The 14,869-nt window shown below is 36.8% G+C and overlaps 1 protein-coding gene across 2 annotated transcripts in view; it reads right to left on the reverse strand.

The window, feature by feature from the left end:
• PTH2R (parathyroid hormone 2 receptor) overlaps positions 1–14,869 on the reverse strand; it is an 86,033-nt gene that overhangs the window by 13,488 nt on the left and 57,676 nt on the right. For both annotated transcript variants that reach the window (XM_059168991.1, XM_059168992.1), the window contains one exon: positions 3,022–3,088. In XM_059168991.1, the coding sequence (XP_059024974.1) occupies positions 3,022–3,088 (67 nt within the window). The remainder of the gene's footprint in view (positions 1–3,021; positions 3,089–14,869) is intronic.

Below are 14,869 nucleotides of genomic sequence, written 5' to 3' on the forward strand. Positions count from 1 at the left end.
AATTTAGACTGGAGGCATCAAGAAGGCCACAATGAACTGTTGCATTTAAAGGGAGGGATAGTAGGAAGCACATTGCAGGATTCTAAGAATGCAGCACAGAACATGGAGGAGACAGAGGTGGACAGGTTCAAGGAACTGAAAGGAAAAAATGTGGATGAGGCATGACACGTAAAGGGTGCAAACACAAGTGACAGGGTCTTCCCTAGTCTACTGGGGATGTTGGCTTTTTCTGTAAGTGCAGGGAGCTCATTGGGTAGGGACACTGACCCTGAAGTTAGAATCCCACTCTACCATTCACTAACTGTGTGATTGGGAAGTTTCTCTACTTAAAAGATCAGATAAATCTATGTAAATAAAGCACTAAGAACAGTGGCCACTGCATGGCACTATGCAGTGTCTGTTGTTATTATTTGCATCATTCTTTCTAGCTTCAGGACACTGAACAGCTGAGAGGAAGGGACACCTCACTCAAAACACTAGGATGGAGTTCAGGGCACATCTCTTCCCTTACAGACTGGTTCTACAATAAAATGAGGGAATCTTAAAAGGGAACAGTGATAATTGAATTATAATACTAAAACAAAAAGGTAATTCAGTGAACAGAAAGGTGCTCTTGAATCTTTGATTTTTTAAAAAGATTTTAGTTATTTCTTTATTTCAGAAAGAGAGGGTGCATACATCGGGGGAGAGGGAGAGGGAGAGAGAGAAGGAGAGTATCTCAAGCAGGGCTCAATCTCACAACCCTGAGATCGTGACTATGATTTTTAAGATTAAATGGATATTGTGATACTGGAAAAATACTAAAGAATTCTTGCTTTGAAGGTGTCATCATTTAATCAAGATGGTTAAAATGGATTTCATCTAAGTTTTCTTTAAAATGCATATGCAGGGTGCCTGGGTGGTTGGGCGACTGCCTTCAGCTCAGGTCATGATCCTGGAGTCCCAGAATCGAGTCCCGCATCAGGCTCCCTGCTTGGTGGGATGACTGCTTCTCCATCTGATCTGCCCTCTTCTCATGCTCTCTCTCGCTATCATCCTCTCTCTCAAATAAATAAATAAATAAAATCTTTAAAAAAATAAAATAAAATGCAGATGCATTGAGCATACCATCATTTCTAGCTCCCTTTCCCCAATGGGAATTTTCTAGAACCTCTATAATCACCTAATTTTATTGTTTCTCTTTGCAATGTAGAAATCCCAGCAAATAAACTTCTCATGCATGTTGACAATGTGAGTAAGTAAGATCTGCAAACAAAAACCAAAGCTTTGGTTAAAAATCAAGTGTTTCAATGGAGGATGTCTCATGATGTATTTTTGTCCACTGTTCTTTGCTTCGATTCTTAATTTGGTAAGGATTTCTTGGAGTTTTAATATATCTTTTCTTTTTGTCAAATGAAAACTCATACTTAATGTTCTTAAATTTGCCCACGTTTTCATATAATATTTAATTATCTCGTTTCACAATTCCCATACAAGGCACTGAGGACACAAAAAAGTAATAAGGCCTAAGTTATCTCCTTAAAAAGAGGATGGTAAGCGATGGACGAACAAACACAGTGGAGGAGGAACTAGGAAGAAAGAAGATGAAAGACTAGCAAGCACAGATGAGGACAGAATATCCGTGGATGAAAGGGACATAAGAGCAGTAAAGGCGAGACACTACTTTATAAAGTTAATTTGTATCTTTAAGTTCACTAATGTTCCCTAGGGATGCAGTTTATCAGTAGATGATTGGATGGGATAGCTCATCACTAGACTAAGATAGCAGTACTTCATTAAAATTAAATGATAACAGTTTATAAATTTAAGTCATTCATTCATTTATCCACAGTCTGTTCCCAGCTTCTCCTAGGACATTGAAATGGGATCTAATTTGCTAAAGGGATGTTTTAGCAAGGATACAAACTGGCTTCTCTAAAAGTCTTCTATATTTTCTTTCTCCCTATAAACATTTACTCAATGGCTTTTTGAAATGATGAGTCCTTTTCAAGCTTCTCTCTTTCTATATCTGCATTTTTCCTATGAGATAAATAAGCTTTTCTCTGATTCTGGATAGATCCTACAAAACCTCAGTCCCATTAATAGTTGTCCCTCTGCTATCAAACATGGCAATATAATGATAAACCTGGTGATGCATTATGTTACAGGAAACAAAATGAGAAATGTGAGAAATTGGAGATCAAAGACAAAAAAAATTTAGTTAAAAATTAGGCTGCTGCATTACTTTCAAGTTAATATGGGAACATAAGTCCTCTTTTTAAGATGTTTATAATCTTGAATTAATACAAGTATAATTTCTTCATCAAACCATGGAGAAGCTAATGAGATAAAATCTTCAAGGGAAATTAAGAATAAACATTTTGGGGACTTGTATTAGACACAAAGAAGTACAAATTTGTTTTCTTTTACAACACACATGTAATAATATATAGGTGAAATACAACAGACAGAAAAGGTCCATGCAATATGCATTGTTTTCTCCAGTCTTTTCCTCATGACCTATCCGACAGGGTTTTGTGGGCTATGTTTCCATACAGAATCATCTTAACTCCTTGGGGATAGCGTGCCAAGGAAGAGCTTTAGTCAATGCTTTATAATGAATCATACTATCATTTTTCTCTCTCTCAGTAATTCCTCCATTCTCTGGTTATTTGCCTCCTTCTTCTGACCTACTACCAAGTGATCAGAACGTTAAAGTGGAGCTCTAATATTATGTATGCAAAGGGGGAAAAGTTTTAGACCTTCCAGCTCCTTGAACATGTAAATGTTCACAGATATTTTGAATCCCCAGAATTGAATCTATGTGCTAGCTGATTAAAGGGAGGGTGTGTGCTTTATGTATGGATCTCAGTGTCACCTGTGAATATTAGTATGATCCCCAGTCCAGACTCTCCCAACAGCTATTGCTGTAAGGCAAGTCTCCTAAACCTTTGTAGAACAAAGTAAGGTCTTGGTTTTAGCAGCAGTTTAATTATACATCCTTTTTTCTTTCTTTCCACAACATAAGCTTTTAACACTTACCCCAATAGCTGCTAAGATTGGGGCTTGGTAAATCCACTTGATGTTTCCAGCACTAAGTTCCCAGCATCTGAGACATGAAAAAGAACTTTCATGAATAAATTGGCAAACCAAATAGGCAGTGAGAATTAAGTAGCATTTAAGTTTTACTGAACATTCCAGTCCCAAGCTTTTGATTAAAAAGTAAGTAGACAAAAAGAAATCTCGTAAAAACCCAAACCAGTAAAAAATGTGTACTAAATGTGTTACTAAAACCAGTAAAAAAAAATGTATAATAGGACCTAGTTTCTATACTATTAGCTATAGAAGATTATAAATATTCTTTTCAGAGCCACAAAAAGTTATTGTTTTTTAAATATGATGCACTGGTCCCTGAATTTATCTGGATATCTATTAGACCATTCTGAACACCCACTAAATCAGTCTGTGATGTAAGAAGATATATCTGAATCTCTACAAACAATATCTCAGGGAGTTGGTCTTGAGGTATGAAGCAGGGAGCGGTGATTCAGTGGGCAGCTATTGGAAGATAAATGGAAGGGGGAGAGAGCATCTGGAATCCTGTACCTCTGGAACACAAAAGCCTCCCTCGCTGGGGACCAGGCACAGACTTGCAGACTGGTAGGTAGCAGACTGGTAGGTAGGTAGCAGGAAAAGGACTTTAGGGAAGCCCCCCAGACTGAAACCTGGAGGTGCCGGGGGGTGGGGGTCCTGCGGAGGGGCACATGGGAACTGGAGGCAACTGGCAGTTTTAAAAGCACAAAGGGCAGAGATGTGCCTGGACCTGGAAGCAAGGGCTGGGAGTGCTGCTGTGGGATGTACAACCCAGGATGTGGGTTTTGGCAGCACAGACAGAAGTGGGGAAGGTGTGGTCTGGAGAGCTCACCAAACAGACAGATTTCTCTGTTGAGACAAAGGTTTGGATACAGTCACTTCTGCTCTGACTCTTGGTGGGGATGCAGAAAGCTGCCAGAGAAAGTTGCCAGAGAACAAAATCCCCCCAAAAGCAGTTTTCACTGAGCCCATTCCCTCCCAAAGGGGGTAGGGCAACTCCACCCAAATCGGGTTGCCTGAGTAAGAGCATGGCAGTCCCCTCCCCCAGAAGACATTCTCAAAGAACAAGAGACTGACAACCCTAAGGTCCCTATAAAACAGGTGTATCCTGCTTGGGTTGTGGTCAATAATTTGGACTCTGTACATTCCCTCAATGACCCCTCAACAGAATGCCTAAGAGGAGGAACTCCCAATATAGGAAAAACTCAGAGACCGTGATCTCTGCCGCAGAACTAATGGATATGGATTTAAGCAAGATGTCAGAAATAGACTTCAGGGTAACAGTTATGCAGATAATAGCTAGGATGGAGAAAACAATTAATGACAACATAGATTCTCTAAGGGCAGACATGAGAGCTGATCTGGCAGGACTCAAAAATGTTATCAATGAGACCCAATCCAATCTAGACACTCTAACAGCTAGGGCAAGCTAAGCAGAAAAACGAATTAGTGATCTAGAAGACAAACTGATAGAAAAGAAGGAACAGGCTTGTTTAAGCCTGGAACAAATAGCTTAAAATCCATGAAACAGAATAAGAGAAATAAATGATGCCATAAAATATTCCAATGTCAGAATTATTGGGATCCCTGAGGGGCTGGCGAGAGAGGACCAGAAGTTATATTTGAGCAAACTGTAGCCAAGAACATCCTTAATCTGGGGAATGATACAAGAATTTGTGTCCTAGAGGCAGAGAGGACTTCTCCCAAGATCAAGGAAAACAGACCAATGCCCCATTATGTAACAGTAAAACGTGCAAATCTTAGAACGAAGGAAACCACCTCAAGGGCAGTTAGAAGGAAGATATTCATTACATACAGAGGGACGAACATGAGAATAATGTCAGACCTGTCCACAGAGACCTGGCAAGCTAAAAAGGGCTGGAAAGACATAGTCAGAGTAGTAAATGAGAAGGACATGCAGCCAAGAATTCTTTATCCAGCAAGGCTATCATTAAGAATGGATGGAGAGATAAGGAGCTTCCAGGACTGACAGAAACTGAAAGAATATGTGACCACTAAGCTGGCCCTGCAAGAAATATTAAGGGTGGGGGGTCTATAAAAGGAGAAATACTCCAAGAATGACATAGAACTGAAATATACAGAGACAATTCATAGATACAAGGACTTCACAGGCAACATGATGACAATAAAATCATATCTGCCAATAATCACTCTCAATGTGAACAGCCTAAGTGCTCCCATAAAATGGCACAGGATTGCAGATTGGATAAAAAGACAGGACCCATCCATATGCTGTCCACAAGAGACTCATTTTGAACCTAAAGACACATCCAGACTGAAAGCGAAGGGATGGAGAGCCATGTCTCATGCCAATGGACCTCAAAAGAAAGCTGGGGTAGCAATTCTCATTAGAATTTAAACCAAAGATTGTAGTTAGAGATACAGAAGGACACTATATCATTAAAGGGTCTATCCAACAAGAAGATCTAATAATTGTACATATCTATGCCCCCAACATAGGAGCAGCCAACTACATAAGCCAACTATTAACCAAAATAAAGAGACATATTGATAATAATACGTTAATAGTAGGAGACCTGAACACTCCAATTTCAGCAATAGACAGATGATCTAAGCAGAAAATCAACAAAGAAACGAGAGCTTTGAAGGACATGCTGGACCAGATGGACCTCAGACATATATACAGAACCTTCCACCCTAAAACAACAGAATACACATTCCTCTCAAGCATACATATAACTTTCTCCAGGACAGACCACATACTAGATCACAAATCAGGTCTCAACTGATACCAAAAGATTGAGACTATTCCCTGCATATTCTCAGCCCATAATAACTTGAAACTGGAATTCAATCTCAAGAAAAAGTTTGGAAGAAATTCAAATACTTGGAAGTTACAGACCATCCTGCTCAAGAATGTTTGGGTCAACCAGGAAGTCAAAGAAGAACTTAAACAATTCCTGGAAACCAGTGAGAATGAAAACACATTGGTCCAAGACCTATAGGATATGGCAAAGGCGGTCCTAAGGAGGAAATACATAGCCATCCAAGCCTCCCTCAAAAAAAAAAAAAAAAAGAGTCACTTATGGTTTGTCTCCCTCCATAAGTGACTCTTAATCTCACAAAACAAACTGAGGGTTGCTGGGGGGAGGGGCTTTGGGAGAAGGGGGTGGGATTATGGACATTGGGGAGGGTATGTGCTTTGGTGAGTGCTGTGAAGTGTGTAAACCTGGTGATTCACAGACCTGTACCCCTGGGGATAAAAATATATGTTTATAAAAAATAAAAAATTTAAAAAAAATTTAAAAAATAAAATAAAATAGAAAAAAATAGAAAAGTCCTGAATACACAAACTATCAACCACAAATTAAGCCTAACGCATGCATAAGAAAGAAAATAATTAAGATTAGAGCAGAGATCAATGAATTAGAAATCAAAAATACAGTAGAACAAATCAATGAAACTAGAAGCTGATCCTTTGGAAGAATTAATAAGATTGATAAACCACTGGCCAAACTTATCCAAAAGAAAAGAGAAAGGACCCAAATTAGTAAAATTATGAATGAAAGGGGAGAGATCATGACTAATACCAAGGAAATAGAAACAAACATTAAAAATTATTACTAATAGCTACATGGCAATAAATTAAGCAATCTGGAGGAAATGAATGCATTCCTGGAAAGCTATAAACTACCAAGACTGAAATAGGAAGAAATTGACAACCTGAATAGACCAATAACCAGTAATGAGATTGAAGCAATGATCAAAACCTCCCAAAATACAAGATTCTACAACCTGATGGAGTCCCTGGGGAATTCTACCAAGCAATCAAAGAAGAAATAATTCCTAATACCCAGAAATTGTTTCAAAATATAGAAACAGGAGGAAAACTACCAGATTTATTCCATGAGGTCAGCATTACCTTGATTCCCAAACCAGCAAAGACCCCCTCAAAAGGAAGAATTTCAGACCAATATCCCTGATGAATATGGATGCCAAAATTCTCAACAAAATCCTAGCTAATAGGAACCAATAATACATTAAAAGGATTAGCCACCACAACCAGGTAGGATTTATCCTTTGGATGCAAGGGTGGTTCATTATTCACAAATCAATCAATGTGATGGAACATATTAATAAAAGAAGAGAGAAGAACCACATGGTTCTCTCAGCTGATGCAGAAAAAGCATTTGACAAAATACAACATCCATTCCTGATTAAAACTCTTCAAAGTATAGGGATAGAGGGAACATTCCTCAACTTCATAAAATCTATCTACGAAAAACCCACAGCAAATATCATTTCCAATGAGGAGAAACATACAGCCTTTCCATTGAGATCAGGAACACAACAGGGATGCCCACTCTCGCCACTATTGTTCAACATAGTACTAGAAGTCCTAGCAACAGCAATCAGAAAACAAAAAGAAATAAGAGGCATTCAAATTGACAAAGAAGAAATCAAACTCTCTCTCTTCACAGATGACATGACACGTAATGTGGAAAACTGAAAAGACTCCACCCCAAAAGTACTAAAACTCATACAGCAATTCAGTAATGTGGTAGGATATAAAACCAATGCACAGAAATCAGATGCTTTTCTATACACTAACAATATAACTGTAGAAAGAGAAATTAAAGAATCAATTCCATTTACAATAGCACCAAAACTCACAAGATACCTTGGAATAAACCTAACAAAAAAGGTAAGGATCTATACTCTAGGAACTACAGAACACTAATGAAAGAAATCAAAGAAGACACAAAAAGATGGAAAAACACTCCATGCTCATGGAATGGAAGAATAAATAATGTTAAAATGTCTATCCTGTCCAGAGCAATCTACATTTTCAATGCCATCTCAATCAAAATACCAATAACATTTTTCAAATTGCTGGAACAAACAATCCTAAAATTTGTATGGAACTAGTAAAGACCCCAAATGGTCAAGAAAAAGAAAAACAAAGGTGGGGGCATCGCATTGTCTGACTTCAAGCTATATTACAGAGCTATGATCACCAAGACAGCATGGTACTGGCACAAAAACAAATACATAGACCAATGGAACAGACTGGAGAGCCCAGGTATGGACCCTCAACTCTATGGTCAAATAATCTCCAAAAGAAGAAGGAAAAAATATACAATGGAAAAAAGATAGTCTCTTCAGTAAATGGTGCTGGGAAAATTAGACAGCCATATACAGAAGAATGAAACTGGACCATTCTCTTACACCATACACAAAGATAAACTCAAAATGGATGAAAGACCTGAATGGGAAAGGAATCCATCAAAATCCTAGAGAAGAATGTAGGCAGTAACCTCTTCGACATTGGCCACAGCAACTTCTTTCAAGACATGTCTCCAAAGGCAAGGGAAACAAAAGCAAAAATGAACTTTTGGGACTTCATCAAGACAAAAGTCTTCTGCACAGCAAAGGAAACAGTCAACAAAACAAAGAGGCAACCCACAGAACAGGAGAAGATATTTGCAAAAGACACTACAGACAAGAGGCTGGTATCCAAGGTCTGGAAAGAATTCTCATACTCACCCAAAAAACTAATAATCAAGTCAAAAAATGGGCAGAAGACATGTAGAGATAGTATTCAAAAGAAGACACATGAAAAAAGTTTCATTATCATTAGCCATCAGGTAAATTCATATCAAAATCACATTGAGATACCACCTTATACCAGTTAGAATAGCAAAAATTGACAAATCAAAAAATGACAAATGTTAGAGAGGTTGTGGAGAAAGGGAAACCCTCTTATACTGTTGGTGGGAATGAAAGTTGGTACATCCACTTTGGAAAACAGTGTGGAGGTTCCTCAAAAAATTAAAAATAGAGCTACCTATGACCCAGCAATTGCACTACTGGATATTTACCCCAAAGACACAGATGTAGTGAAAAGAAGACCCATATGCATCCCAATGTTCATAGCAATGTTCACAATAGCCAAACTGTGGAAAGATCTGAGATCCCCTTCAATAGACAAATAGATAAAGAAGATGTGGTTCATAATACAATGGAATATTACTCAGACATCAGGATGGATGAATATCCAACTTTTACATCAATATAGATGGGACTGGAGGAGATTATTCTAGGTGAAATAAGTCCCAGAGAAAGTCAGTTATCATATGGTTTCACTTATTTGTGGAATGTAAGGAACAGCATGGAAGACGTTAGGAGAAGGAAGGGAAAAATGAGGCAGGGAAATCGGAGCGGGGGAAGCAAACCATGAGAGACCCTAAGAAACAAATTGAAGGGAGGAGAGTGGAGGGATGGGTTAGCTAGTGGTGGGTATTAAGGAGGGCACATATTGCATGGAGCACTGGGTGTTATATGCAAACAATCATGGAACACTACATCAAAAATGAATGATGGTGACTAACATAATAAAAATAAATAAATACATAAATACATAAATGTGGTGCACATGGAGGCACCTGAGTGCCTCAGTTGGTTGAAAGTCCAACTCTTGGTTTGGGCTCAGGTCATGATCTTGGGGTTGTGGGATAGATCCCCATGTCAGGCTCCATGACCAGTAAAGAGTCTTCTTCCCCGCTTCCTCTCCCTCCGCCCTTCCCTCCCCATTCTCTCTCTCTCTCTCTGAAATAATCTTAAATAAATAAGTAAGTAAATAAATGGGGTGCACCTGATACTTCATTTTTCTTATCACAGGGAAGATAAAGTCCTCTTACTTCCAGAAGCTCCACCAATTTTATGCTATACTTCCACATGCTATAGAATACTGACAATAATGCAAATCATTCTTACCATCAAAATGCAATAAAAAGCTGACAGTAATGCAAATGATTCTTGTTGGTAGAAATGCAACAGAAAACTAGATGCAAATGATTTTTGTGCTTAGAAATGAAAACTAGTTGTGTTCAATGAAATGTGACTGATCGTTGCCTTATAAATGCCTTATGAATTGTTGCAAGTATTTATAAATTTATTTCAGGGTTCATTTTGCTAAACACATGCATGTGATTTCTTTATTTCTTCTCTGAACAAGTTATAACATCTGGTTCCTTCAATAATTAGGGAGTTTAAAAAAAAATCTTTGACAAGTGCTCATTTTATATCTGCATAAAATCCATGATTTTATCTTTAACTTTAAAAGTTCATTTTTAGCATTACTTAATAAAAACACTATGTAATTTACCTATTTGTTATGTTTATCTTCTGCTTCACTCCCACCCCAGCTAGAATTTAGTTTCCGCATGAACAAGGATCATTGTTCTTATTTTCTGATGTATTTTAAGTGCCTAAAATAATACGAAGCATATAGATAATCAAAAATATTTGTTAGATTGAACTGAATTCAAGGTAAGTTTGACTCAATCTCACTCAACCTGGTTTATTATGTCGTTTTTACACTGAAATAAATGCAACAGTACTGAGAAAAATTAGTTCCACTTGAAACTGTAATGTAGCTTTAAACTTTGAAGATACATAATACTTTGAAGATATATAAATAAAATCCTCCATTTCTTTCTCCTTAGACAAAATCTAGCATTGATTGTGGGGATAATAAATGAAATTTTATAAAGAAACTTTAGGGATATAATTGTAATTTTTTAATTCTAGATGATAAACTTATCAAGAAGTTACTTTTAAATTAATGAATAAATTCTGGATAACAGAAAGCTATTTCAATTATTCCTTGAAGGTAAAACACTTTCAGGACATAGATAATGACTACGTGTTTTTACATTTTAATATTTTCATATAGAATATTTAATATTCTCATTTCAAAAATCAAACTGTATAAAAAGACAGCCATGGAGACATCTCAGTCCTTCCCATGTTCCTATCTTCCTCGGCCCTGTGTCTCTTTGTATAGGTGATGTTACGTAACATCTTTTATTACTTTATTTTACATGCTTCTAGTGTTTTCTTATGGATATACAGATAAAAATATTATCATCTTATTTTCCCCTACCCTACAAAAAAATGCAATGTATACTCCATTCAGCAACTGGCTCTTTCCTTTTCATAGTATATTTTTTATTTCTTTCCATATCAGTACCAAGACAGCTCAGTAGGACAGCATTCCATTGGAAGGATGTCTCACAGTGGAATCAACTAGACCTCAAAACCAAAATGTAATTCAGGTCCCACCACATTGAAATCTGCAAAGTCAATGGACTTGAAGTTGGCATAACATGGAAATATCAAAGACAGGGAAATTTTGCATTTGCATGTTATTAAACATTTCCTAGCATTCTTTGCACGCATCTATGCTTCACATTATTCAACCAGACAAGGATAAAAGAGTGTTCCTGAGTAGTGCAGCACGTCTATCACATTATCCTAAAAATATTCTCTACTATATAGAAAGTGGCATATCTGAAAATAAATAAATTGAAAAAATTTTTAAAAAAAAAGAAAAAAAGAAAGTGGCATATATGATTGTATTAATATAAGTTGAATACCGATTCAATTCTAGCTATGAGACTCCTAGATTCTGTAAACTTTCTTTTTGCTTTGGCATTTGGTAATATCTTCACAATCCTCTTTCTTTCCCTCAGTAACATTTCATCATTGTGTCTCCTAAAACATTACGACTCAATTGCACAATTCCAGGTTGGCGAAATACTTATATTTGGAAATAGGCCAAAACCAGCTACCTCTAAAAACAGAAAAAACTTGACTTTAATAGTTTTCAATGTCCAAGCTTCAAATTTGCCCTTTGATATGAAAGGCAACTGAGATTTCAGAATTTTTTTTTAAAGGAAAACACTATCAATCCTTGTTTTTCATTAACTCTTTCCTATCCCAGCTCACACTGTGTTTGTTAACCCAGCTCAGAAACTACCCTCTATTCAGACTTTGTAGATGTAATTTTAACGCTCTAGAAAATGCAGAAATGAATGTCAGTAAAAATGCAGTTCTGAAAGGTAAGGATGAGGCACCCAGTTCTGCCTAGAAAGTAGAAACTCTCTAAAGCCAAGATTGGGAATAGGAAATGCATGTTCTGCAGGAGGAATCCAGTGAAATGAACACTGCATTGTGTCCATAACTCACATTCTGAGAAGAGGAAGTACAGAAGCTCTGAGACCCATGCAGATTTCCTAGAAATGATAGAGGTTATCTTGTCTTGGTCCTTTGCATTACAGGACCCGCCTTTCCTGCCATCATTCCATTTCCTTTGCATGAGCAGGGAAAAGGTAATGAGGTATCATATAGGGTGTTTCACTTTGGCAAGTAAAAGGAGAAACAAAAATACTCACTTTATAAGCTCATTTGTCCAATCAAAACTTTTCAACTTTCTTACCCTACCTAAGTCAAATAACTTTTGATAGAATTTCAGAACTGTAAGACTTCAATGTCACCTAGAATGTCTTCAAAACTGGATCTGATTTGCTTACCTCTAAATGGCCAGGATGCAGAGAAAATCAGAGTTCTAGCTTTGAAAGTCCAGATCAGAAAAAGAAGGATCTCAAGTGTAAGAGATAGGAGCAGAGACCCCACCTGTCCTTTGGAGATGCTCCAAGCTCGAACTTTGTGACAGAGGACTATATGTAGGTCAGATTACTTGCAAGAAAGCCCTCAAAAACTCTCTATCTAGAGAGAAGATGAATTCTAAGAAAAATCAAATTAAGGCAATTTTGAAATCATGCTATGTATATGATAATACAGTTTTATTTTATATGCAAAATAAATATAAAATGACCCCTTAACCCAATTATCCTGCTCAGATCAGGGCACTATAGAATTCAAGATTTTATTCTGAGTTGGTATGAATAAATGTTTTGCACAGAGGAGTCAACATGATCTAACACCTTTAATTTTTTTACATTAACTCAACTGTTTTAAAGAAATATTCAATATCAGTTGCATTTTTTAAATATTATGTAGCTCAAAAATAAACTTTTTTCCTTAAAAAATAATAATTTTTCCTTGAAAATACATGACTATTAATGGTTTATTATTTAGTTCATAATTTTCAAGAAATAATACAACATAACTAAGAAAACTAATTATCTAATTCAATATAAAGTGCGTTTGTGAATATACTTGCTTGCATTCTGTGCTCAAGGCTTGGAATATCTGTTGAATGGATGAATGAGTCAAAACTGCTACAGGCTGTGAAAATGCAACCTGATATCTCTGGGTCTCATTTTATTCATCTGGCAAATGAGGGATTAAACCAAAAAATGCCTTAGGATTTACTTTCTCTAAAACGTCAAATGTAAGTTTTATGGTTCCACATCTCAGGTAAAAGTATTTAGCATTATCTAGTACCTCTTTACTGACACAACCCACCCCCCAAGAAATCAAATATCAGACACTCTAAGTTTTCTTTGACATTTCCAGTATCATTGTACACATATAGCAATGATGATACTGTTGATAATATTAACCCTCAACTATTAACCTAATGTTTGTATAGAAGCTGGAGTTTACAAAGTCTTTTCATCAATGGGCTTTCATTGGATTTTCAAATCTACCCCCAGCAGACTCAATCTTACTCACAGCCACGAATATTCCCATTTTACAAATGGGAAGGCCTTGACTGAGAGAAACTGCCACAATTAACGAATGGACGAGAAAACACATTTCCTAGTGACTCACAACTTGCATGAGTCAAACTTTATCTTTGCTCAATAGACACTTAGCAAATGGAGGAAAGTGGCAAAATAGATCCGTAAGAACTAATCGGCAAGTTTTGGACAGTTCTCTATTGTAAAACAGAGAATTTTACTCCAGCCCATTTGTAACTCATAATTTTTTAATCTGACAGTTATAGATGAACATCAAGAGAAATAAGATAGTATGTAAGAAAGAGATTAATTATAGAATCTACATACAAAATGCTAAGGAATTTGATGAAGATTTTACATGGGGAAATAGCACCTTTGAAACACACTGAAGTGGTAGAGTACTTGTAGCTATGGCTTTCCCTTCTGAACACCATGAAAGGTGGATATAATTTTATCATGTGAATGAGAAAAACATGTGCCAGTAGACAATGCTGTATGCTTACATGCAGTACAAATACACAAGCTTGAACTCATACCTAAGTAAAAACTGTGAACTACTGAAAAGTCCAAGACAGGTGATGGACTATTTCTTATCAAGAGAGTAGGAAGAACTACAAGGGGTAGAAGGACAAAGAGTAGATAAAATGAAGGTAAGAAAAACTGTCCAGTGTACAATGGGCGTTGTCCACCATGCACTCCTCATTATCAGGGGTGTTTGAGCAACTGAAGGGTGAACAGCTGTCAGTGATACTGTAAAAGGAATCCCTCTTCAACACTCCTCCTCCACAGAAAATAAATACCAGTGATCTTAATAGAAACCTCTAGTCTTCCCATAGTAGTTATTGAGTGCCTCTGGAGCCTAACTGTCTAGAAAATTCCTTCTCTACTATTTGTGGCTATGCAATACGAGGTACAGTTTTTCTGGCCTCAGTCTCATAGGGTTGGTAGGAAGTGCAAATAAGTTAATATTTGCAGAACCCTTTAAAGTGTGTGGAATGTGGGTATCATTCAAAAATGTTAGCTTCATCTTTATTATGACTTTTCTCCAATTTTCCCTCAGTGTCCTGGCAATGATCTTTATACAATGCAAATTTGTTGTCATGATCACTGAAAAAAAAAAAAATGCCGAAAATCCTAGTATGACCTATGAAGGTCTGGAAGATCTGGCCCCCATCTCTTCTCCAGCTTCATTTATAAGCTCTAATTTTAGCAGAATCAAGGCTCCATGGACTTGATAGGATAAATATCATCAGTTAAGATTAATGAAAAAATAAGTCCTGCTTTCTAATGGAATAACAATAAACAAAAAACATTATTTTTTA

This window comes from Mustela lutreola, chromosome 3 (genome assembly GCF_030435805.1).
Source record: "Mustela lutreola isolate mMusLut2 chromosome 3, mMusLut2.pri, whole genome shotgun sequence".
NCBI classification, from domain to species: Eukaryota; Metazoa; Chordata; class Mammalia; order Carnivora; family Mustelidae; genus Mustela; species Mustela lutreola.